This window comes from Salmo trutta, chromosome 13 (assembly GCF_901001165.1).
Source record: "Salmo trutta chromosome 13, fSalTru1.1, whole genome shotgun sequence".
Taxonomy (NCBI): Eukaryota; Metazoa; Chordata; class Actinopteri; order Salmoniformes; family Salmonidae; genus Salmo; species Salmo trutta.
This window is the reverse complement of record NC_042969.1, coordinates 73,713,602-73,739,767: the sequence shown is the minus strand read 5'-3', so window position 1 is coordinate 73,739,767 and position 26,166 is coordinate 73,713,602. Positions and strand designations below refer to the sequence as shown.

The 26,166-nt window shown below is 45.6% G+C and overlaps 1 protein-coding gene across 2 annotated transcripts in view; it reads right to left on the bottom strand.

Annotated features, from left to right (window-relative positions):
* The window catches only part of LOC115206512 (chloride channel protein 2), a 68,721-nt gene extending 42,935 nt beyond the window's left edge, over nt 1–25,786 (bottom strand). For both annotated transcript variants that reach the window (XM_029773582.1, XM_029773583.1), the window contains exons 1-5: nt 25,560–25,786; nt 18,884–19,037; nt 11,866–11,997; nt 1,465–1,593; nt 1,230–1,363 (exon numbers count right to left, since the gene is read on the bottom strand). In XM_029773582.1, coding sequence (XP_029629442.1) covers nt 1,230–1,363; nt 1,465–1,593; nt 11,866–11,997; nt 18,884–19,037; nt 25,560–25,604 — 594 coding nt within the window. In that variant the 5' untranslated portion in view covers nt 25,605–25,786. The remainder of the gene's footprint in view (nt 1–1,229; nt 1,364–1,464; nt 1,594–11,865; nt 11,998–18,883; nt 19,038–25,559) is intronic.
* Between the last annotated feature and the right edge of the window lie 380 nt (nt 25,787–26,166).

The following is a 26,166-nucleotide window of genomic DNA, read 5'->3' as shown; positions in this document are numbered from 1 at the left end:
AGACTAACCTAATCCTGGTGTTGAGAAGCAACACTTCTCCCCAATACAACTAGCCTCTTTCTCTCTCTCTCCCTCTCTTTCTCCACTTTCTTTAACTCTCAGAGAGGAGGAAAGGTGTCCAGTCTTTGTTTCTTTACCTCTGTTTCACTCCCTGTTTTTACACTCACTCAATCCACCCTCCTCTCCAATCCACCCTCCTTCATCCCCCTCTCCTCTCCAATCCACCCTCCTTCATCCTCCTCTCCTCTCCTCTCCACCCTCATTCATCCCCTCTCCTCTCCACCCTCATTCATCCCCCTCTCCTCTCCAATCCACCCTCCTTCATCCCCCTCTCCTCTCCAATCCACCCTCCTTCATCCTCCTCTCCTCTCCTCTCCTCTCCACCCTCATTCATCCCCTCTCCTCTCCACCCTCCTTCATCCCCCTCTCCCCTCCTCTCCTCCCTCCTTATCCCCTCCCCTGTCCTCCCTCTCCACTGTGACCAACAGGGTGGCCTGAGTGCAACGTGTGTGGCTGTATGACAGGGACACAGGACATGTCTAACCACAACCACATGCCTGTGTGTGTGTGTGTGCCTCACCGTGAGACCACTTGTCCTGTGAATTACAGATTAATTTATTGATTTTGCGGGTCTTCGGGACAGATTTCATCTGCTGGCTGTCAAATGGAGTGTGTGTCTGCATAACAGTACTGTACTGTCAGCAACAAGTGACAACTACCCAAACTCACACAAGCCTGACTATGAGAAGAGGATGTGTGTGTATGCGTCTATTTGTGTGTGTATGCGTGTGTATGAGGACTGTGTGAGGTGAGAAGAATGTTTACAGAGTGTGTGTGTGTGTGTGTGTGTGTGTCACGTCCTGACCAGCAGAGGGAGTAATTGTATCAGTTTTGGTCAGGACGTGTCAGAGGTTTTGTGTTATGTGTAGGTTGGGTTGCTGGACTCTCAATTGGAGGCAGGTGTTTCTAGTTGCCTCTAATTTGGAGTCCTATAAACAGGTGTGTGTTTTTCTTTGGGGTTGTGGGTAGTTGTTTGTGAGCACTGCTTTGTTTGGCCTGCAACACTGGTCTAGTTGTTCATGTTTATTGTTTTCCCGTGTATGCTTTATTCTAAAGTAATTAAAAGATGAGCATCCACATTCCCGCTGCGTATTGGTCCTCCCTTCAACAAAACGACATTATCTGTGACAGTGTGTGTGTGTACTGTGTGTAGAGAGTGCGTGTGTTACCTCCTTGCCCAGAGGCATGCCACTGCCAAGGGCAGAGGTGAGGCCGATGACTTTGGCCACAAAGGTTTTAAAGGTGAGGCATTCTTTCAGCACTACACCCCTCAGAATGGTCTTAATCTCTGGGATACCTGAACCTAGAGGGGGAGGGGGAGAGGGGGTTAGTGTGGGTATGCTATGGTCAGTATGTGTGTGTAGTATGTGTGTGTGGGTGAGATTGTGTGATTGTGTGTCTTACCTACGGCCTGTGGGGCCAGTATCTGTGTGAAGCCAGCTGAGAAGGTGATGAGCACCACAGGGTAGGTGACCCAGGCCAGGTACTGGAGAAACACATTACCCTCCAGGTTCACATACATCCACTTCTGTGCTGTGGACACACACACACACACACACACACACACACACACACACACACACACACACACACACACACACACACACACACACACACACACACACACACACACACACACACACCAATATAAACTTGATGTCAGTCACAGTGTCTGAGATTATCTTGAGTGTGGCTTAATGTCTTCTTTAGCTGCATGCAGGAGATGTGTCAGATTAAATGATTCAGACAGAGGGACAGTGTTTCAAGTTTTATTAGTTGTATGTACAGTTGAAGTCGGAAGTTTACATACACTTCGGTTGGAGTCATTAAAACTCATTTTTCAACCACTCCACAAATTTCTTGTTAACAAACTATAGTTTTGGCAAGTCGGTTAGGACATCTACTGTGTGTATGACACAAGTAATTTTTCCAACAGTTGTTTTTTAGTCAATAAGATTTTTGCAACGTAAGCTTTCGAGTTTGTAGTCCACTTGTGTAGCTAGCAGGACTGACCTTGTGTTAGCTAGCCAACGTTTAATTACTTCTGCGTTATGAAAGGAACTAGACACGGACATGAATGATCCATTGGTAGTTTGTTGTAACCAAGTATTGGTGCTAACCGTGTGTTATTGGATGCTAGCATGCTAGTTAGCTACGGCGTCATAGGATACGGTGCACTGGGTGGGTTTCATGGAAGAATACTGTACCAAGTTATCTAGCTGAATAAACTAAGTTTGAGCCTATTCCTGGAAACATTGAACCACTGTAGTTTACATCAATTATAATTTCTAAGTGGAAGTTGGAATAGTTATATTTGAGTGTTTCAGCGAATGGCTAGTGAGGGAGGCCCTGCTCTCTCGCTTCCCCAGTTGTTTAGTTAATTTTCTTTCCAATCTCCTTTGCATTAGCGTAGCCTCTCCTGTAGCCTGTCAACTATGTGTCTGTCTATCCCTGTTCTCTCCTCTCTGCACAGGCCACACAAAAGCTTCACACCGCATGGCCGCTGCCACTCTAACCTGGTGGTCCCAGCACGCACGACCCACGTGGAGTTCCAGGTCTCCGGCAGCCTCTGGAACTGCCAGTCTGTGGCCAACAAGGCAGAGTGCATCTCAGCCTATGCTACCCTCCAGTCCCTCGACTTCTTGGCGCTGACGGAAACATGGACTCCACAGAAAACACTGCTACTCCTACTGCTCTCTCCTCATCTGACCACGTGTTCTCGCATACCCCGAGAGCATCTGGTCAGCGGGGTGGCGGGACTGGAATCCTCATCTCTCCCAAGTGGACATTCTCTCTTTCTCCCCTGACCCATCTGTCTATCTCCTCCTTTGAATTCCATGCTGTCACAATCACTAGCCCATTCAAGCTTAACATCCTTATCATTTATCGCCCTCCAGGTTCCCTTGGAGAGTTCATCAATGAGCTTGACGCCTTGATAAGTTCCTTTCCTGAGGATGGCTCACCCCTCACAATTCTGGGTGACTTTAACTTCTTTGGGCTAGGGGGCAGTATTTTCACATCCGGATAAAAAACGTACCCGATTTAATCTGGTTATGACTCCTGCCCAGTAACTAGAATATGCATATTATTATTGGCTTTGGATAGAAAACACCCTAAAGTTTCTAAAACTGTTTGAATGGTGTCTGTGAGTATAACAGAACTCCTATGGCAGGCAAAAACCTGAGAAGATTTCATGCAGTAAGTGGCCTGTCTGACAAGGTGTTGTTGTTCTTGCTTCTGTTTATTGAAGAGTCAGGATCTTAGCTGTAACGTGACACTTCCTACGGCTCCAATAGGCTCTCAGAGCCCGGGAAAAACCTGAACGATGACGAGGCAGCCTCAGGCTGAAACACATTATCGCCTTTTCCAAGTGGCCGATCAGAGGACAATGGAATTAGGCGCGTGCCCGATTCGACCCCGTGCAGTATTTTCCTTCGGCTGTTTAGCTAATTGCAGATTCCCGGTCGGAATATTATCGCTTTTTTACGAGAATAATGGCATAAAAATTGATTTTAAACAGCGGTTGACATGCTTCGAAGTACGGTAATGAAATATTTAGAAATCTTTTGTCACATTATGCGCCATGCGCACGACCATTATTTACCATTGGGCTAGTGTCTAGAACGCACAAACAAAACGTCGCTGATGGAACATAACTATGGATTATTTGGGACCAAACCTACATTTGTTATTGAAGTAGAAGTCCTGGGAGTGCATTCTGACGAAGAACAGGAAAGGTAAGACCATTTTTGTTATAGTAAATGTGATTTTGGTGAAGGCTAAACTTGCCGGGTGTCTAAATAGCTAGCCCTGTGATGCCGGGCTATCTACTCAGAATATTGCAAAATGTGCTTCATCCGAAAAGCTATTTTAAAATCGGACATATCGAGTGCATAGAGGAGTAATGTATCTATAATTCTTAAAATAATTGTTATGCTTTTTGTGAACGTTTATCGTGAGTAATTTAGTAAATTGTTAGTAAATTCCCCGGAAGTTTGCGGGGGGTATGCTTTTTCTGAACGTCACATGCTAATGTAAAAAGCTGGTTTTTGATATAAATATGAACTTGATTGAACAAAACATGCATGTATTGTATAACATAATGTCCTAGGTGTGTCATCTGATGAAGATCATCAAAGGTTAGTGCTGCATTTAGCTGTCTTCTGGGTTTTTGTGACATTATATGCTAGCTTGAAAAATGGGTGTCTGATTATTTCTGGCTGTGTACTCTGCTGACATAATCTAATGTTTTGCTTTCGTTGTAAAGCCTTTTTGAAATCGGACAGTGTGGTTAGATTAACGAGAGTCTTGTCTTTAAATAGCTGTAAAATAGTCATATGTTTGAGAAATTGAAGTAATAGCATTTCAAAGGTTTTGAAAGGATTCAACTGGATTCAACTGGCTGTTACGTAGGTGGGACGAATTCGTCCCGCCGGTCCCATAGAGGTTAACCTCCCTACATCTACCTTTGACTCATTTCTCTCTGCCTCCTTCTTTCCACTCCTCTCCTCTTTTGGCCTCACCCTCTCACCGTCCCCCCCTACTCACAAGGCAGGCAATACGCTTGACCTCATCTTTACTAGATGCTGTTCTTCTACCAATCTCACTGCAACTCCCCTCCAAATCTCCGACCACTACCTTGTATCCTTTTCCCTCTCGCTCTCCTCCAACACTACTCACTCTGCCCCTACTAGATGGTATTGCGCCTTCGCAACCTTTGCTCTCTCTCTCCTGCTACTCTCTCCTCTTCCATCCTATCATCTCTCCCCTCTGCTCAATCCTTCTCCAACCAATCTCCTGATTCTGCCTCCTCTACCCTCCTCTCATCCCTTTCTGCATCCTTTGACTCTCTATGTCACCTATCCTCCCGGCCGGCTCGGTCCTCCCCTCCTGCTCCGTGGCTTGATGACTCATTGCGAGCTCACAGAACAGGGCTCCGGGCAGCCGAGCGGAAATGGAGGAAAACTAGCCTCCCTGCAGACCTACCATCTTTTCACTCCCTCCTCTGCCTCTAACCCTAGGAAGCTCTTTGCCACCTTCTCCTCCCTCCTGAATCCTCCTCCCCCCCTCCTCCCTCTCTGCGGACGACTTTGTCAACCATTTTGAAAAGAAGGTTGACGACATCCGATCCTCGTTTGTTAAGTCAAACCACACCACTGGTCCTGCTCACATTGCCCTACCCTTTGCTTTGACCTCTTTCTCCCCTCTCTCTCCAGATGAAATCTTGCGACTTGTGACGGCCGGCCGCCCAACAACCTGCCCGCTTGACACTATCCCCTTCTCTCTTCTCCAGACCATTTCCGGAGACCTTCTCCCTTACCTCACCTCGCTCATCAACTCATCCTTGACCGCTGGCTACGTCCCTTCCGTCTTCAAGAGAGCGAGAGTTGCACCCCTTCTCAAAAAACCTACACTCGATCCCTCCGATGTCAACAACTACAGACCAGTATCCCTTCTTTCTTTCCTCTCCAAAACTCTTGAGCGTGCCGTCCTTGGCCAGCTCTCTTGCTATCTCTTTCAGAATGACCTTCTTGATCCAAATCAGTCAGGTTTCAAGACTGGTCATTCAACTGAGACTGCTCTTCTCTGTGTCACGGAGGCTCTCCGCACTGCTAACGCTAACTCTCTCTCCTCTGCTCTCATCCTTCTAGACCTATCTGCTGCCTTTGATACTGTGAACCATCAGATCCTCCTCTCCACCCTCTCCGAGTTGGGCATCTCCGGCGCGGCTCACCTGACAGGTGAGGTTACCTGACAGGTGAGGTCCTACCTGACAGGTCGCTCCTACCAGGTGGCGTGGCGAGAATCCGTCTCCGCACCATGTGCTCTCACCACTGGTGTCCCCCAGGGCTCAGTTCTAGGCCCTCTCCTATTCTCGCTATACACCAAGTCACTTGGCTCTGTCATATCCTCACATGGTCTCTCCTATCATTGCTACGCAGACGACACACAATTAATCTTCTCCTTTCCCCCTTCTGATAACCAGGTGGCGAATCGCATCTCTGCATGTCTGGCAGACATATCAGTGTGGATGACGGATCACCACCTCAAGCTGAACCTCGGCAAGACGGAGCTGCTCTTCCTCCCGGGGAAGGACTGTCCGTTCCATGATCTCGCTATCACGGTTGACAACTCCATTGTGTCCTCCTCCCAGAGTGCTAAGAGCCTTGGCGTGACCCTGGACAACACCCTGTCGTTCTCCGCTAACATCAAGGCGGTGACCCGATCCTTTAGGTTCATGCTCTACAACATTCGCAGAGTACGACCCTGCCTCACACAGGAAGCGGCGCAGGTCCTAATCCAGGCACTTGTCATCTCCCGTCTGGATTACTGCAACTCGCTGTTGGCGGGGCTCCCTGCCTGTGCCATCAAACCCCTACAACTCATCCAGAACGCCGCAGCCCGTCTGGTGTTCAACCTTCCCAAGTTCTCTCACGTCACCCCACTCCTCCGCACACTCCACTGGCTTCCAGTTGAAGCTCGCGTCTGCTACAAGACCATGGTGCTTGCCTACGGAGCTGTGAGGGGAACGGCACCTCCGTACCTTCAGGCTCTGATCAGTCCCTACACCCAAAGAAGGGCACTGCGTTCATCCACCTCTGGCCTGCTCGCCTCCCTACCTCTGCGGAAGCACAGTTCCCGCTCAGCCCAGTCAAAACTGTTCACTACTCTGGCACCCCAATGGTGGAACAAGCTCCCTCACGACGCCAGGACACCAGAGTCAATCACCACCTTCCGGAGACACCTGAAACCCCACGTCTTTAAGGAATACCTGGGATAGGATTAAGTAATCCCTCTAACCCCCCCCCCCCCCACCAAAAAACATATAGATGTACTATTGTAAAGTGGTTGTTCCACTGGATATCATAAGGTGAATGCACCAATTTGTAGGTCGCTCTGGATAAGAGTGTCTGCTAAATGACGAAAATGTAAATGTAAATGTTTACAGACAAATTATTTCACTTATAATTCACTGTATCACAATTCCAGTGGGTCAGAAGTTTGCATACACTAAGTTGACTGTGCCTTTAAACAGCTTGGAAAAATCTAGAAAATGACGTCATAGCTTTAGAAGCTTCTAATAGGCTAATTGACAACATTTGAGTAAATTGGAGGTGCACCTATTTCAAGGCCTACCTTGAAACTCAGTGCTTCTTTGCTTGACATCATGGGAAAATCAAAAGAAATCAGCCAAGACCTCAGAAAACTAATTGTAAACCTCCACAAGTCTGGTTCATCCTTGGGAGCAATTTCCAAATGCCTGAAGGTACCACATTCATCTGTACAAACAATAGTACGCAAGTATATACACCATGGGATCACGCAGCCATCATACCACTCAGGAAGGAGACGCGTTCTCTCTCCTAGAGATGAACGTACTTTGGTGTAAAAAGTGCAAATCAATCCCAGAACAACAGCAAAGGACCTTGTGAAGATGCTGGAGGAAACAGGTACAAAAGTATCTATATCCACAGTCAAACGAGTCCTATATCGACGTAACCTGAAAGGTCGCTCAGAAAGGAAGAAGCCACCGCTCCAAAACCGCCATAAAAACCCAGACTACGGTTTGCAACTGCACTGTTTGGCCATAATGACTATCGTTATGTTTGGAGGAAAAAGGGGGAGGCTTGCAAGCCGAAGAACACCATCCCAACCGTGAAGCACGGGGGTGGCAGCATCATGTTGTGGGGGTTCTTTGCTACAGGAGGGACTGGTGCACTTCACAAAATAGATGGCATCATGAGGCAGGAAAATTATGTGGATATATTGAAGCAACATCTCAAGACATCAGTCAAGAAGTTAAAGCTTGGTCGCAAATGGGTCTTCCAAATGGACAATGACACCAAGCATACTTCCAAAGTTGTGGCAAAATGGCTTAAGGACAACAAAGTCAAGGTATTGGAGTGGCCATCACAAAGCCCTGACCTCAATCCTATAGAAAAGTTGTGGGCAGAACTGAAAAAGGGTGTGCAAGCAAGGAGGCCTACCAGCTCTGTCAGGAGGAATGGGCCAAAATACACCCAACTTGCGGAATGCTACTCGAAACGTTTGACCCAAGTTAAACCATTTAAAGGCAATGCTACCAAATACTAATTGAGTGTAAGTAAACTTCTGACCCACTGGGAAGGTGATGAAAGAAATAAAAGCTGAAAAAAATCATTCTCTCTACTATTTTTCTGACATTTCACATTCTTCAAATAAAGTGGTGATCCTAACTGACCTAAGACAGGGAATTTATACTAGAATTAAATGTCAGGAAAAAAACGGAGTTTAAATGTATTTGGCTAAGGTGTATGTAAACTTCCGACTTCAACTGTACATGGTATAAACTGTCCAACGAAATTCAAAGTTGCAGTTTCCTTCTCGACAATGCAACAACAATAAGACATAATAAAACACAATAATACGAACATAAAGTAAATGGCTCAGTAGAATAAAATAAACATTTTAGCATAAGTATAATACAGGACAGCACAATCTATAGTCCAATATTTACATGTGTTCTGGGGAAGGGGGGGTGGTGTTTAAATTGTGCAGTATTTAGCAATCATAATAAGAGTCTGGTAAAAGCAGTGGTGTGTGTGTGTGTGTGTGTGTGTGTGTGTGTGTGTGTGTGTGTGTGTGTGTGTGAGTGAGTGCATGTGTGCGAAGGTGCAGAGAATCAGAGCAGGTGGCCAGTCCAATTAAAGTGTTCTGCAGTATTATGGCTTGTAGAAACTGTCTGAGCTTGTTGGTATCAGACCTCATGCTCCGATACCGTCTGCCACGGCAGTAAGGGAGTGAACAGCTCGTGGCTGGGGTGTGCGGGATCTTTGATGGTGCTGCGGGCCTTCCTCAGGCACCGTTTTGAGTAGACTGTGGATGGGTGTACTGGGCCATCTTCACCAACCGCTGTAGGGCTTTGTGGTTGTGGACAGAGCAATTCTCGTACCAGGCCGTGATGCAACCGGTCAGGACGCTCCCGATGGTGCAGTGGCAACATTTGGAGCGTACCCGGAATGGCATGCCGAATTTATTCAGCCGCCTAAGGAAGTTAAAGACACTGTTGACAAGAGTGGTGGTGTTGATGGTCCATGACAAGTCCTCTGTGATGTGGACTGTGAGGAACTTTAAACTGCTGACTCTCTCTCTCTCTCCAGTCCCATTGATGAGAATCAGGGCATGTTCCCTCCTCTGCTTGCTGAAGTAAACAATGAACTCCTTGGTTTTGCTGACGTTGAAGGAGAGGTTGTTATCCTGTCACCACAATGCCACTTCCCTTACCTACCTGGTTATCAGGTCTACAACTGTAGTGTCGTCACCAAACTTTATGATGGAATTGGTATCGTGCAAAGCCACGCGGTTGTGGGTGAACAGGGAGTACAGCAGAGGGCTGAGGACACACCCCTGGGGGGCCCCTGTGCTAAGAATCAGTGTGGAGGCAGTGCTGTTACCAATCCTCACATGGTCTGCCAATCAGGAAGTCCAGGATCCAGTTGTAAAGGGTGGTGTCCAGACCCAGGGCCCTGATCTTGGTGTCAAGCTTGGAGGGAACAATAGTGTTGAATGCTGAACTGTAGTGTATGAACAGCATTCTTACGTAGGTGCTCCTCTTGTCCAGATGTGTTACAGCCGTGTGAATAGCAATGGAAATGGCATCTTCTGTGGATCTGTTGGAGAGGTAGGCAAATTGGAGTGGGTCCAGTGTGCCTGGCATGCTAGCCTTGATGTGGGCCATGACCAGCCTCTCAAAGTATGTGTCCTAATGTGTGTGTGTGTGTTCAAGTGCGTGGGTGTAAGCGGAGGTGGTGGGTTGTCCCTGTTGGACAGGTGGTTAGTCATCATGTATCCAGTTATAAAAGCTGTACAGCTCGTTTGTGTCAAGATACCTTGACAAGATATACACACAAAATATACAGTGCCTTGCGAAAGTATTCGGCCCCTTGAACTTTTCGACCTTTTGCCACATTTCAGGCTTCAAACATAAAGATATAAAACTGTAATTTTTTGTGAAGAATCAACAACAAGTGAGACACAATCATGAAGTGGAACGAAATTTATTGGATATTTCAAACTTTTTTAACAAATAAAAAACTGAAAAATTGGCCGTGCAAAATTATTCAGCCCCTTTACTTTCAGTGCAGCAAACTCTCTCCAGAAGTTCAGTGAGGATCTCTGAATGATCCAATGTTGACCTAAATGTTTAATGATGATAAATAGAATCCACCTGTGTGTAATCAAGTCTCCGTATAAATGCACCTGCTCTGTGATAGTCTCAGAGGTCCGTTTAAAGCGCAGAAAGCATCATGAAGAACAAGGAACACACCAGGCAGGTCGGAGATACTGTTGTGGAGAAGTTTAAAGCCGGATTTGGATACAAAAAGATTTCCCAAGCTTTAAACATCCCAAGGAGCACTGTGCAAGTGATAATATTGAAATGGAAGGAGTATCAGACCACTGCAAATCTACGAAGACCCGGCCGTCCCTCTAAACTTTCAGCTCATACAAGGAGAAGACTGATCAGAGATGCAGCCAAGAGGCCCATGATCACTCTGGATGAACTGCAGAGATCTACAGCTGAGGTGGGAGACTCTGTCCATAGGACAACAATCAGTCGTATACTGCACAAATCTGGCCTTTATGGAAGAGTGGCAAGAAGAAAGCCATTTCTTAAAGATATCCATAAAAAGTGTCGTTTAAAGTTTGCCACTGGCCACCTGGGAGACACACCAAACATGTGGAAGAAGGTGCTCTGGTCAGATGAAACCAAAATCGAACTTTTTGGCAACAATGCAAAACGTTATGTTTGGCGTAAAAGCAACACAGCTCATCACCCAGAACACACTATCCCCAGTGTCAAACATGGTGGTGGCAGCATCATGGTTTGGGCCTGCTTTTCTTCAGCAGGGGCAGGGAAGATGGTTAAAATTGATGGGAAGATGGATGGAGCCAAATACAGGACCATTCTGGAAGAAAACCTGATGGAGTCTGCAAAAGACCTGAGACTGGGACGGAGATTTGTCTTCCAACAAGACAATGATCCAAAACATAAAGCAAAATCTACAATGAAATGGTTCACAAATAAACATATCAAGGTGGTAGAATGGACAAGTCAAAGTCCAGACCTGAATCCAATCGAGAATCTGTGGAAAGAGCTGAAAACTGCTGTTCACAAACGCTCTCCATCCAACCTCACTGAGCTCGAGCTGTTTTGCAAGGAGGAATGGGCAAAAATGTCAGTCTCTCGATGTGCAAAACTGATAGAGACATACCCCAAGCGACTTACAGCTGTAATCGCAGCAAAAGGTGGCGCTACAAAGTATTAACTTAAGGGGGCTGAATAATTTTGCACGCCCAATTTTTCAGTTTTTTATTTGTTAAAAAAGTTTGAAATATACAATAAATTTCGTTCCACTTCATGATTGTGTCCCACTTGTTGTTGATTCTTCACAAAAAATTACAGTTTTATATCTTTATGTTTGAAGCCTGAAATGTGGCAAAAGGTCGAAAAGTTCAAGGGGGCCGAATACTTTCGCAAGGCACTGTGCATTCAAACCTAATGGGAGAACACTGACAATGTGCTTACACACACCATGGGGTCTAAGTAGTCTGTCCACCATTTGACTTCCCTGCATCCTCTCCCGCCATCCCTCTCTCCTCCTCCCTCACTCTCTCCTCTCTTATCCCTCCCTCCCTCACCTTGTAGACAGGTTGCGATAGTGAAGTCGATGACACAGCTGACTAGAGCCATCAGTAGACCAAGGAGTCTACCTCTCTTTCCCTTCCTAACTCCCTCCTTCCCAACTCCCTCCCTCCCTCTCTTACATTGTAGACAGATGCCGATACCGAAGTCGACCAGCCAGCTGAGCAGAGCCATGAATAGACCCAGGAGGATGAGGAAGATCCAGTCTTCACCAACACAAGAGATGAGGAACTTCTGACAGCGCACCGTACAGACTGGAGGGAAGAGAGATAGTGCACACTGTTAGACAACAACAACAACACTTACTACTACAGTACCAGTGAGTCAAGTCAGTCAGAACTACAATACAAACAAACCAACACATCTTACAGACTGAGGAGAGAAGAGTAGCATTGTTAAAACTACATTACCCACCTTGGAGTCAGGACCACCCATACCCACCATACAATGTAACACTCTCACCATTTTTTAAGTTAAAATTATACTAGTCTGTGCAAAAGTTAACACAGTGATGTTCTGCTCTGTCTCCCGTCCTCTCCTCTAACTCCCCCTCCCCTACACACACACACACACACACACACACACACACACACACACACACACACACACACACACACACACACACACACACACACACACACTGACTCTACCAGTTCTTCCCCTATTTCCCTCCACTGTCGTAACATTATTCCTGCTCCCCAGTCATCTTATTCTGTCTTCTCTCATCTCACCAATGTACTAAACCACACTAATGCTACTTTACCACAGTACAAGATTCTTTCTTTACCTCATCTAAAGCATTACTACTCTCCCCATTTCTGTCTCTACACTTTCCTACTCTATAGTACGGCCTGTGTGTGCTATTGTATAGGGGAAAAGGTTGTAATGTTGATGACATGGATGGGGGTGTACAGTCGTGGCCAAAAGTTTTGAGAATGACACAAATATTAATTTTCACAAAGTCTGCTGCCTCAGTTTGTATGACGGCAATTTGCATATAGTGCAGAGTGTTATGAAGAGTGATCAGATGAATTGCAATTAATTGCAAAGTCCCTCTTTTCCATGCAAATGAACTGAATCCCAAAAAACATTTCCACTACATTTCAGCCCTGCCACAAAAGGACCAGCTGCCATCATGTCAGTGATTCTCTTGTTAACACAGGTGTGAGTGTTGACGAGGACAAGGCTGGAGATCACTCTGTCATGCTGATTGAGTTCGAATAACAGACTGGAAGCTTCAAAAGGAGGGTGGTGCTTGGAATCATTGTTCTTCCTCTGTCAACCACTGTTACCTGCAAGGAGACATGTGCCGTCATCATTGCTTTGCACAAAAAGGGCTTCACAGGCAAGGATATTGCTGCCAGTAAGATTGCACCTAAATCAACCATTTATTGGATCATCAAGAACTTCAAGGAGAGCGGTTCAATTGTTGTGAAGAAGGCTTCAGGGCGCCCAAGAAAGTCCAGCAAGCGCCAGGACCGTCTCCTAAAGTTGATTCAGCTGCGGGATCGGGGCACCACCAGTACAGATCTTGCTCAGGAATGGCAGCAGGCAGGTGTGAGTGCATCTGCACGCACAGTGAGGCGAAGACTTTTGGAGGATGGCCTGGTGTCAAGAAGGGCAGCAAAGAAGCCCCTTCTCTCCAGGATAAACATCAGGGACAGACTGATATTCTGCAAAAGGTACAGGGATTGGACTGTTGAGGACTGGGGTAAAGTCATTTTCTCTGATGAATCCCCTTTCCGATTGTTTGGGGCATCCGGAAAAAAGCTTGTCCGGAGAAGACAAGGTGAGCGCTACCATCAGTCCTGTGTCATGCCAACAGTAAAGCATCCGGAGACCATTCATGTGTGGGGTTGCTTCTCAGCCAAGGGAGTGGGCTCACTCACACTTTTGCCTAAGAACACAGCCATGAATAAAGAATGGTACCAACACATCCTCCGAGAGCCACTTGAACAGTTGAACGGTTATCCTCCGACACATTGGTGCGGCTGGCTTCCGGGATAAGTAGGCGGGTGTTAAGAAGCGCGGTTTGGCGCACAGTTGACACCAAGATCATGTTTCGGAGAACGCATGACTCGACCTTCGCCTCCCGAACTCATTGGGGAGTTGCAGCGATGAGACAAGATCAAAATTGGGGGTAAATAAGATTGACTTTGAGTGTCCATGTTTAGAACTTCCAATACATATCCCTTTGAGCATGGTGAAGTTATTAATTACACTTTGGGTGGTGTATCAATACACCCAGTCCCTTCCTATCTCAGTTGCCAGAAAGGAAGGAGATGGTGTAGGGATTTCATCATGAGGCCAATGGTGACTTTAAAACAGTTACAGGGTTTAATGGCTGTGATAGGACAAAAGAACTGTCAAATCTCCCTCGGCCTGGGGCTCCATGCAAGATCTCACCTCGTGGAGTTGCAATGATCATGAGAACGGTGAGGAATCAGCCCAGAACTACACGGGAGGATCTTGTCAATGATCTCAAGGCAGCTGGGACCATAGTCACCAAGAAAACAATTGGTAACACACTACGCCGTGAAGGACTGAAATCCTGCAGCGCCCGCAAGGTCCCCCTGCTCAAGAAAGCACATATACATGCCCGTCTGAAGTTTGTCAATGAACATCTGAATGATTCAGAGGACAACTCAACTCGCCGTGTTTGGAGGAGGTGGAATGCTGCCTATGACCACAAGAACACCATCCCCAATGTCAAACATGGAGGTGGAAACATTATGCTTTGGGGGTGTTTTTCTGCTAAGGGGACATGACAACTTCACCGCATCAAAGGGACGATGGACGGGGCAATGTACAGTCAAATCTTGGGTGAGAACCTCCTTCCCTCAGCCAGGGCATTGAAAATGGGTCGTGGATGGGTTTTCCAGCATGACAATGACCCAAAACACACGGCCAAGGCAACAAAGGAGTGGCTCAAGAAGAAGCAAATTAAGGTCCTGGAGTGGCCTAGCCAGTCTCCAGACCTTAATCCCATAGAAAATCTGTGGAGGGAGCTGAAGGTTTGAGTTGCCAAACGTCAACCTCGAAACCTTAATGACTTAGAGAAGATCTGCAAAGAGGAGTGGGACAAAATCCCTCCTGAGATGTGTGCAAACCTGGTGGCAAACTACAAGAAACGTCTGACCTCTGTGATTGCCAACAAGGGTTTTGCCACCAAGTACTAAGTCATGTTTTGCAGAGGGGTCAAATACTTATTTCCCTCATTAAAATGCTAATAATTTTATAACATTTTTGACGTGCGTTTTTTCTGGATTTTTTTGTTGTTATTCTGTCTCGCACTGTTCAAATAAATCTACCATTAAAATTATAGACTGATCATTTCTTTGTCAGTGGGCAAACGTACAAAATCAGCAGGGGATCAAATACTTGTTTCCCTCACTGTATGTATTTTTTAAAGATGGTTATGCCAACGATCATTTAGCTATTGGATTTTGAGGACCCCTTTAGGTATAAGAAAAAAATATGTTTTTTGTTTTTTGTTGGATGAAACATTGAATTTGGCCTGCTATTAGCACATACAAATAACAGATTCATACATGGAAAAACAGATAGTCCAAAAATAAATCAAAAGGAAGTTTGTTTTAAAATGTCTGTCCTATATCTGAGAGATATAAGAAAGATCAGGATTTTATATATTTTTTTACCCATATTTAACAACCAAAAAATTTGCCCTAAACTACTTCTATGTACATTTTCGTTCATTTTTTAAACTGGTACAGGGCTATCTTCAGACAAGTCTCGTGAGGCTTGTGTGCATCCTAGAGCAAAGCATCTACTGACATGTACATGTTTGTGAAAGTTTCACCTTTCCACAGAGGGGTCATATTAGTGTGTAGCCCAAACTGTTTGGTCGCTACAGACAGAAGTTGGCAGATCGGCGGTACTGACTTGTTATTCAGTCCCTTTTTAATCATTACTTTGTTGAAGCACCTTTGACAGCGATTACAGCCTCGAGTTGTCTTGGGTATGACACTACAAGCTTGGTGTAACGAGTGCGCTGAGAGTCGGAAAGCAAGTACAGGGAGTGAGTGTTTTAATAAATAAACAAAACAATAAACATGAAACACAAACAATGCACCGACATGAAACAGAGTCAATAACACCTGAGGAAAGAACCAAGGGGAGTGACAGATAGGGAAGATAATCAAGGAGGTGATGGAGTCCAGGTGAGTGTCATGAGGCGCTGGTGCGCTTGACGACGGTGACAGGTTTGCGGGATAATCAGCAGCCTGATGACCTAGAGGCCGAGAGGGAGTATATGTGACACTTGACACACCTGTATTTGGGGAGTTTCTCCCATTCTTCTCTGCAGATCCTCTCAAGCTCTGTCAGGTTGGATGGAGCGCATCGCTGCACAAATATTTTCAGGTCTCTCTAGAGATGTTCGATCAGGTTCAAGTGTGGGCTCTAGCTGGGACATTCAGAGACTTGTCCCGAAGCCACTCCTGCGTTGTCTTGGCTGTGTGCTTAGGGTCGTTGTCCTGTTGGAAGGTGAACATATGCCCCAGTCTGAGGTCCTGAGCACTCTGGAGCATGTTTTCATCAAGGATCTCACAGAACTTTGCTCTGTTAATCTTTGCATCAGTCCCTGCCACTCAAAAACATCCCCAAAGCATGATGCTGCCACCACCATACTTCACCGTAGGGATGGTGCCAGGTTTCCTCCAGACGTGACGCTTGGCATTGTCACGTCCTGACCAGCAGAGGGAGCAATTATATTAGTTTTGGTCAGGACGTGGCAGAGAGATTTTTGTGTTACATGTGAGTGGGTTGTTGGACTCCCAATTGAAGGCAGGTGTGTTGAGTTGCCTTTGATTGGGAGTCCTATAAACAGCTGTGTGTTTTTCTTTGGGGTTGTGGGTAGTTGTTTTTGCACTGCGTTTGTTAGCCTGCAAAACTGTTCTTGTCGTGAGTATCATTTATTGTTTTTTCACTGTGGATGCTTTGCGTGTTTTTTCATTAAAGAAAGATGAGTATCCACATTCCCGCTGCGCCTTGGTCCATTCCTAACGACAAGACTGACAGAACTACCCACCACAAAAGGACCAAGCAGCGGAAGAGGAAGGAGCATCGGGTGGATGAATGGACATGGGAGGACATCCTGGATGGCAAGGGATCCTACACCTGGGAAGAGATCCTGGCCGGAAGGGATCGCCTCCCATGGGAACAGGTGGAGGCACTGAGAAAAGCGGAGGCAGCAGGAAAAGGGAGCGAACGTTATGCTGGAACACGGCTGGCGAGGAAGCCGGAGAGGCACCCCCAATAATTTTTTTTGGGGGGGGCACACGGGTAGTTTGGCCAGGCCAAGGAAGAGCCGTAAGCCAGCTACCCGTGATTACAGGGAGGAGCGTATGAGGTGGAGGGCGCCATGTTTCGCTGAGGTACGCACCATCTCGTCTATACGTACGCACAGCCCAGTCCGCCCTGTACCAGCGCCCCGCATGTGCCAGGGCGAGGTGAGCATCGAGCCTGAAGGGGTGATGCCAACCCTGCGCTCAAGACCGTCAGTGCGCCTCTACGGTCCGGTGTTTCCCGCTATACGCACTAGCATGGAGGTGCGTGTCTCCAGGCTGGAACGTCCAGTACCAGCCCCACGCATCAGGCGTCTAGTGCGTCAGCCCAGCCTCACCAGTCAGGAGCGGCCAGAGCCACCCGCCAGTCAGGAGCGGCCAGAGCCGCCCGCCAGTCAGGAGCGGCCAGAGCCGCCCGCCAGTCAGGAGCCGCCAGAGACGCCCGCCAGTCAGGAGTCGCCAGAGCAGCCCGCCAGTCAGGAGTCGCCAGAGCCGCCCGCCAGTCAGGAGTCGCCAGAGCCGCCCGCCAGTCAGGAGTCGCCAGAGCCGCCCGCCAGTCAGGAGACGCCAGAGCCGCCCGCCAGTCAGGAGCGGCCAGAGCCACCCGCCAGTCAGGAGCGGCCAGAGCCGCCCGCCAGTCAGGAGCGGCCAGAGCCGCCCGACTGCCCGGAGCGGCCAGAGCCGCCCGACTGCCCGGAGCTGCCAGAGCGGCCCGACTGCCCGGAGCTGCCAGAGCGGCCCGACTGCCCGGAGCTGCCAGAGTGGCCCGGCTGCCCGGAGCTGCCGGGGTGGCCCGACTGCCCGGAGCTGCCAGGGTGGCCCGCCTGTCCTCCGGCCCAGGCCGAGTGGCCCGCCTGTCCTCCGGCCCAGGCCGAGTGGCCCGCCTGTCCTCCGGCCCAGCCCGAGTGGTCCGTCAGCCCGAGTGGCCCGTCTGTCCAGCGCAGCTATCGGCGCCACCGAAGTGGGTGACGCCGAAGGTGGAGCGAGGTTCACGTCCCGCACCTGAGCCACCTCCAGGATAGGTGGGTTGGGGAGGGAGGGTGTAGCACAGTGCCGTCGTTGACGGCAGCCACCCTCCCTTCCCTCCCTTATTGTTTAGGGGGTATTGTTTATTGGTTTTGTTGGGGTATTGGGAATTTTTTGTGTTTTCTTTTGTAAGGTGCATTCTGGGGTCTGCACCTTTAGGGGGGGGGGGGGGTACTGTCACGTCCTGACCAGCAGAGGGAGCAATTGTATTAGTTTTGGTCAGGACGTGGCAAAGAGATTTTTGTGTTACATGTGAGTGGGTTGAATGGCACATATACACAATCCATGTCTCAATTGTCTCAAGGCTTAAAAATCCTTCTTTAGCCTGATTGAAGTGGATTTAACAGGTGACATCAATAAGAGATCATAGCTTCCACATGGATACACCTGGTCAGTCTATGTAATGGAAAGAGCAGGTGGTCATAATGTTTTGTACACTCCTAGTCTATTTCTAGTGAACAGGCTGTTCAGTCTACCAAAAACAAATATATTCATCATTATTATCACCATCAACAGTAAATAGAATGAGGTGGCTCACACACCACAAACACTGTACTAGCAAATAAACATCAACACACACACACACTGACTGTACAAACACTCCAAAACTCTCCCTCCCAAATCCCTCCTTCAATACACTCCAGTGTATTTATGTTTGTAACAAAGTAACTACATGGTATCTAGCAAAGTTTATGTGAAGTGAGACTTGTTTCACAGTAACAAAGAGAGACAAAGAGAGACCTGGTCAGAGAATATGGTCTGGTTACAGTATGTCCAGCTTGAGTGGTCAGTATTGGTCAGTACTCACTGCGACACTTGGCACAGCGGCCCTTGTCATTCTCCAGGAGTTCCAGGGAGCGTGAGCGTTCTGCGACCGAGGGTCTCCGCACCCCCTCCTCCCTCAGGCGAGCTGCCTCTTCTTTAGCATACACCCCCAACTCCTGTGTGTAGCGACCATACATCTGGAAAAACACACAGAAAGGGTTAAGGGAGAGCAGTAGGTAACACACACACACACATAAACATATACAAAACATACCATGTACTTACAGCAAGGACTGGGTATCACACTAGACAACCCTACTTACTACAACACTAGTTTACTTACACATACTGTAGAGGACATTTCTAGACATCTTGTTGAATGAATGGGTCCCACCGGCACATTGCAATGACAGTCTAAGTATGGTCTATGTATATGGTCCATGTATAGGACTGTATCAGCCAGAACAACTGACCCTATCTACAGTGTATAGGACTGTATCAGCCAGAACAACTGACCCTATCTACAGTGTATAGGACTGTATCAGCCAGAACAACTGACCCTATCTACAGTGTATAGGACTGTATCAGCCAGAACAACTGACCCTATCTACAGTGTATAGGACTGTATCAGCCAGAACAACTGACCCTATCTACAGTGTATAGGACTGTATCAGCCAGAACAACTGACCCTATCTACAGTGTATAGGACGGTATCAGCCAGAACAACTGACCCTATCTACAGTGTATAGGACTGTATCAGCCAGAACAACTGACCCTATCTACAGTGTATAGGACTGTATCAGCCAGAACAACAGGTAGAATATATGAGACAGGGGGAGGAAGAGTAGTGATGGGGGGGAAATCGACGATACAGTTACATACCGGGATATAATTTTTTACGAAATATAATATCGCAATATTATTTTTGCACTAGTTAGCTGTACCTGCAGCAAAACTCAAGTATTTTTCCTTCAGAGCTTGTTCTGCATCTTCTTTTGAAATAGGTAGCCAATTTGTTTTCTGCACTTTTATTTCCATGACTGATCAAAACTCGTTTTCTCATGGCTCTCTCGTCCCTCTGCAGCAGATATATGATGAGCAATATGTTTGTGCCTTTTACGAAGGACTGGCTTCCGTCTATTCACTCTACCATAAAGGCCTGATTGGTGGAGTGCTGCAGAGATGGTTGTCCTTCTGGAACAGGTATTCCCAAACTGTGGTAGCAATGCCGTCGGGGGTAAGCCAAATAAAAATGTGATTCATATATTATTATTTTTTTTATCTTCACATTTTCAAACAGTCCATTTATATTTTCCAATGGGGCTATACATTTGGGTGAGGTTTTTCACTGCCAAAATTTAAATTAAACCATCTAATGTTCAGCGAAATAACAGCACAATGTCAAATGCAGGTAGCCTAGTCAAATAATTAACATCCAATCACATTAACCGTTACTCTCTCGCGGGAAACCTTCACTCTTGCACAGACATTTAGAAACGAAACATGACAATTTGAAAAATAAGCCACAGAGTTTTTGGAGCGAGAATAAAGACGACTTTCGAGTAGTAAGACATGTATAAAAGCAACAGATACCATTAATAAGAAGGTTCTAGAAGCGCCTTATATGGTGAGCTACCGAGTGGCTAAGACAGTGTCATGTGTGCTCCCTCTCCGGCCTCTAGGTCACCACTCCCAGCACACACGTTACAGACAGGCAAGCCCCATACTATTGTGGAGGACTTAATTCTTCCTGCTGCCGCGGATATGACTGGGACAATGCTGAGGGAAAAGGACAAAAAACTATACAGACAATGCCTTCATCAAACAACAGTTTCACGACGCATCAGTGACATGGCAGGAGATGTTTTGAAACAATTACTGCTTCGCATACAAGCCAGTGAATTCTATGCGTTACAGCTGGATGAGTCAACAGACGTGGCAGGCCTGGCACATCTCCTGGTATATGTCCTTTACGTTTATGGGGGGTCAATTAAGGAAGATATCATCTTCTGCAAACCACTGGAAACCAGGACAACATGAGAGGATATTTTTAAAGAAATGGCCTTTGGTGGTCATGGTGTGTTGGTATCTGTACTGACGGAGCAAAATCCACGATAGGGAGACATAGTGGAGTGGTAACGCTAATGCAAGCAGTTGTTCCCGACGCCACTTGGGTACACTGCATTATGCAATGATATGGGCAGCGACCATATAATGCTTTTACAACATACAGAAGTGCGCTGGTTATCAAGGGGCAAAGTATTGACACGTTTTTTTGAATTGAGAGATGAGGTTAAAGTTTTCATTACTGACCATAACTTTCACTTGTCTGACCGCTTGCATGATGATGAGTTTCTCACACGACTGGCCTATCTGACTTGCCTAGTTAAATAAAGGTTAAATAAATAAATAAAGACATCTGGGTGATGTTTTTTCTCGCCTGAATGATCTGAATCTAAGATTATAGGGACTCTCCGCAACTATATTCAATGTGCGGGACAAAATTGAGGCTATGATTAAGAAGTTGGAGCTCTTCTCTGTCTGCATTAACAAAGACCACACACAGGTCTTTCCATCATTGTATGATTTTTTTGAGTGCAAATGAACTGAAGCTCACAGACAATGTCAAATTTGATATAGCAAAGCACCTGAGTGGGCATTTACATTTTAGTCATTTAGCAGATGCTCTTATCCAGAGCGACTTAAACAATAGTGAGTGCATCCATTTTCATCCATTTTTTTTTTTTTCCCCCCGTACTGGTAACCCATGTGAATTGAACCCACAACCCTGGCGTTGCAAACACCATGCTCTACCAACTGAGCCACACAGGACTACGGTACTTTACACAGGTACTTTCCCGAAACGGACGACACAAACAACTGGATTCATTCTCCTTTTCATACCCTACCTCCAGTCCACTTACCGATATCTGAACAAGAGAGCCTCATCGAAATTGCAATAAGCGGTTCTGTGAAAATCTAATTTAATCAGAAGCCACTGCCAGATATCTGGATAGGGCTGCGCTCAGAGTTTCGTGCCTTAGCAAATCACACTGTTAAGACACTGATGCCCTTTGCAACCACTTACCTATGTGAGAGTGGATTCTCAGCCCTCACAAGCATGACAATTAAACACAGGCACAGACTGTGTGTGGAAAATGATTTAAGACTGAGACTTTCTCCAATACAACCCAACATTGCAGAGTTATGTGCATCCTTTCAAACACACCCTTCTCATTAACCTGTGGTGAGTTATTCACAATTGTTTAGGAACAAATAAGGTTTTATATGTAAAATGATATATAAAGAGCAAAATTATTGATTATTATATTATTATTTGTGCCCTGGTCCTATAAGAGCTCTTTGTCACTTCCCACAAGCTGGGTTATGACAAAAACGCACACTAATTCTTATATTTAATAAATGTATTGTATAGTGTGTGTGTGGCAGGCTTACAATGATGGCAAAAAAACAACATTTGAGAGTGCGCTGACCCTGGTGCTAGAGGGGGTACGCAGCTGGAGGTTGAATGTTTGAAGGGGTACGGGACTATAAAAAGTTTGGGAACCACAGTTCTGGGAGATTCTCTTATCTCCACAGAGGAACTCTGGAGCTCTGTCAGAGTGACCCTCAAGTTCTTGGTCACTTCCCTGACCAAGGCCCTTCTTCCCCCATTGCTCAGTTTGGCCGGGCGGCCAGCTCTACGAAGAGTCTTGGTGGTTCCAAACCTCTTCCATTTAAGAATGATGGAGGCCACTGGGTTCTTGGAGACCTTCAATGCTGCAGAAATGTTTTGGTACATCTCCCCAGATCTGTGCCTCGACACAACACTGTCTCTGAGCTCTACAGACAATTCCTTTTACCTCATGGCTTGGTTTTTTGCTCTGACATGCACTGTCAACTGTGAGACCTTATATAGACAGCTTTGTGCCTTTCCAGATCATGTCCAATCAATTGAATTTACCACAGGTGGACTCCAATCAAGTTGTAGAAACATCTCAAGGATGATCAGTGGAAACAGGATGCAACTGAGCTCAATTTCGAGTCTCATAGCAAAGGGTCTCAATACTTATGTAAATAAGATATATATATATATATTTATATACATTTGCGAAAAACATGTTTTCGCTTTGTCATTATGGGGTATTGTGTGTAGAATGATGAGTATTTTTATTTTTAATCCATTTTAGAATAAAGCGTAACAAAATGTGGAAAATGTCAACGGGTCTGAATATTTTCAGAAGCACATTATATTGATGTATAATGTTAATGTCGCGGCCGTCATAAGGATTGGACCAAAATGCAGCGGGTATGTGAATGCTCATAATAACTTTTATTGAACACTTAACGAAAAAACAAGAAAACGAAAAACAGCTAAACAGTTTTGCAGGCTAAAATACAGCAGTGCAAAAACAACTTCCCACAAAAGACAGGTGGAAAAAGGGCTACCTAAGTATGGCTCCCAAACAGCAACAACGATGTACAGCTGTTCCTGATTGAGATCCATACCAGGCCAACACAAAGAAATACACAACATAGAAAGAACATAGAAAAACAAAACATAGAACATTACCCAAAAACCCCCGACAACACAAAACAAACACACCCCTGCCACGCCCTGACCAAACTACATAAACAAATAACCCCTTATACTGGTCAGGACATGACAGTTAAATTATTATATGAAGTTGCCAAACTTTTAGAGAAATGGCATTTAAATCTTTGTACATCATTATATTACCTTCAGAATGCACTGTATTGGATACATCATATACTTATAATCAAGTATGATGATAATAATAGTCATCATAATAATAATCATAATCGTAATAATAAATAATCATGTTTAATGTTCCACAAAAATGCCTAAAGAATGTTTTAATACATTTCATTTGTATGAATATTTGAAGTTCATCATAAAAATATGGAAATGACTCATATATTCTGTAACGTGTGTCGTATAAAGGGGACCAAGGTGTAGAGTGCTCATATTTACTTTTAATGAAGACTTTTTAACAAAACGACCGACAACAGTTCCGTCAGGTGACTTACACTAAACAGAAAACAACTACCCACAAAACCCAGGAAGAAAAACCCATACTTAAATATGATCTCTAATCAGAGGCAACGAGGATCAGCTGCCTGCAATTAGAGATCAACCCAAACAATCCCAATGTAGAAATAGAAAAACTAGAACTTAAACATAGAAATAGAAAACATAGAACAACCCAAAAACACCCCCTGTCACGCCCTGACCTACTCTACTATAGAAAATTACATCTTACTAGGGTCAGGACGTGACATATTCTCAAATGTATAATTCTTTACAATAAAGAATTAAGTGTCCCACTTTGCCAATCAAAGTGTCCCAATTTACCAGTATGGACTGCAAAAAATGTGGCCTCGGGACAATTTGTGTGTGAAGAAGAGTCATCCATTCTTTGTTAAATATTTCTTTAGTTTTCTTTTGTAGTGTAGTAGAGTTCTTATGATGTTTAGAACGGTATCATGTTGGGGTTATGACTATGCGATGATTCTGTAAGGTGTTCTGGTGTTGTGCCGAAAATCTCCCCCCTGCCAGAATCCCCCCCCCCCCTTCTAATTTCCTTCATTTTGTGGCTAGAGTCAAATACTTTTTGTGGCACACTACTGGTCAACATGAGCTACCAAAATGGTTATGAAGTGTGCCAGGCCTTGTAGTCCCAAGATAGAACGGGGTGGGTGGGAGGATTTCGCCAGGCAAGAAAATGGCCTTGCCGAACCCCCCTTCTAATTTCCTTAATTTTGTCACTAGAGTCAAATACTTTCTGTGGCACACATCAGAGTTAAATACTTTCTATAGAACAAACTTCACGTCAGGATAGGCAACCGAAATTAATACTTAACGTATGTGTGTTAAACATAGAGGGAGTAAAATGTTGGCAAGCAATAAACATTTCAGAACAACTACTAGTCGAATAAGACATGGGAGAGATGATGAATTTTGGCAAAGAAATGTATTTATAGACTAATACACTTTAAACAAATAGCCAAACCGAAAACTGCAGACATTACTTGTGCCTCCCCCGCGATCCAAACCGCCATAAAACAAAAAAACCGTTATCATTGACAGTTGCCTTGAAGGACACAAATAAAAAATGCTTTCTGCTACTAAGATCAGTGAAATGTAGTCTACACTGACGACGGAGTGAAGAGCAGAACTCTCTACTAGCAAGCAAGTCGCAGCAATGAAGAATGAGTGTGTGCGCGTTCACGCGAAGGGGGGAGAATTCTGTCAGGGGAGATGTTCGGCACAACACCGGTTAGCACATTTTCACAAAGTGTCACACTTTACCAATACTCACTTTATGTACATTGTGAATAATTTAACGACCTTAGACCCATTTAATGCAGTGTTTTAAAATCGGCCTACCCCTTTTAATTTAATTGTTTTAATCTGTGAGAAATCATAAACCTCTCTGTCATAAGCATGTTGTGACTTGTCATTTTACCAAACGTAGGCACCAGCCCAGGTGCGAGCCCAAAACTTTAAGCCGTTCTCTCAACGTAAAAACAGTGAACGACACTGACTCAAGCAGATGTAATGGACAACACACCGATTTCACTGTGTAACGAAGTGAAGTTGAAGTGGCAACAACTTAGCTGATGAACGCTCAACTGGTCTTGTATATCGAGAGAACGGAGAAAAGCGTTCCTCAGCTAGCAACAAGTTAACTTACCAACGTTTGTTCATAATGTAGCCCCCGTTCATCGTCGCTGGCCATGGCTGCGCTGTGTGGCTCGCGCTACCGGCAGAGAGATGCGACAGATGAGGATGAGGATGAGGAATTCTTTTGAGGTAGGAGTGAGACACAAAAACTCTCTCTTGTTTGCTAGTGACTAGAACACTACACTGATTAACGTGTCGTGAAGCTGCTGACGTTCACGAGATGAACTCAAAAGTGCTGCATAACAAAGTTCCTTCATTTTATATCCCCAAATCTCTTCGATCCAGAGGCGGGACTTGTGCAATGGTGTGTAGTGCTTTAGGTGCGGGAGCGCCCAAAAAAAAGTTAGTTACATCGTTATTTCTCAATCAAAGTTTGTACCGACAGATGTAGCCTATTGAATATTATTATAAAATATTAATCAAATGTATCCTCCAATTGCAACGTCTGCCTATGCCCATACATATTGTCTCAATAAACGTATATGGTCCCGTGTGGCTCAGTTGGTAGAGCATGGTGTTTGCAACGCCAGGGTTGTGGGTTCGATTCCCACAGGGGACCAGTACGGAGTAAAAAATGTATGAAATGTGTGCATTCACTACTGTAAGTCGCGTTGGAT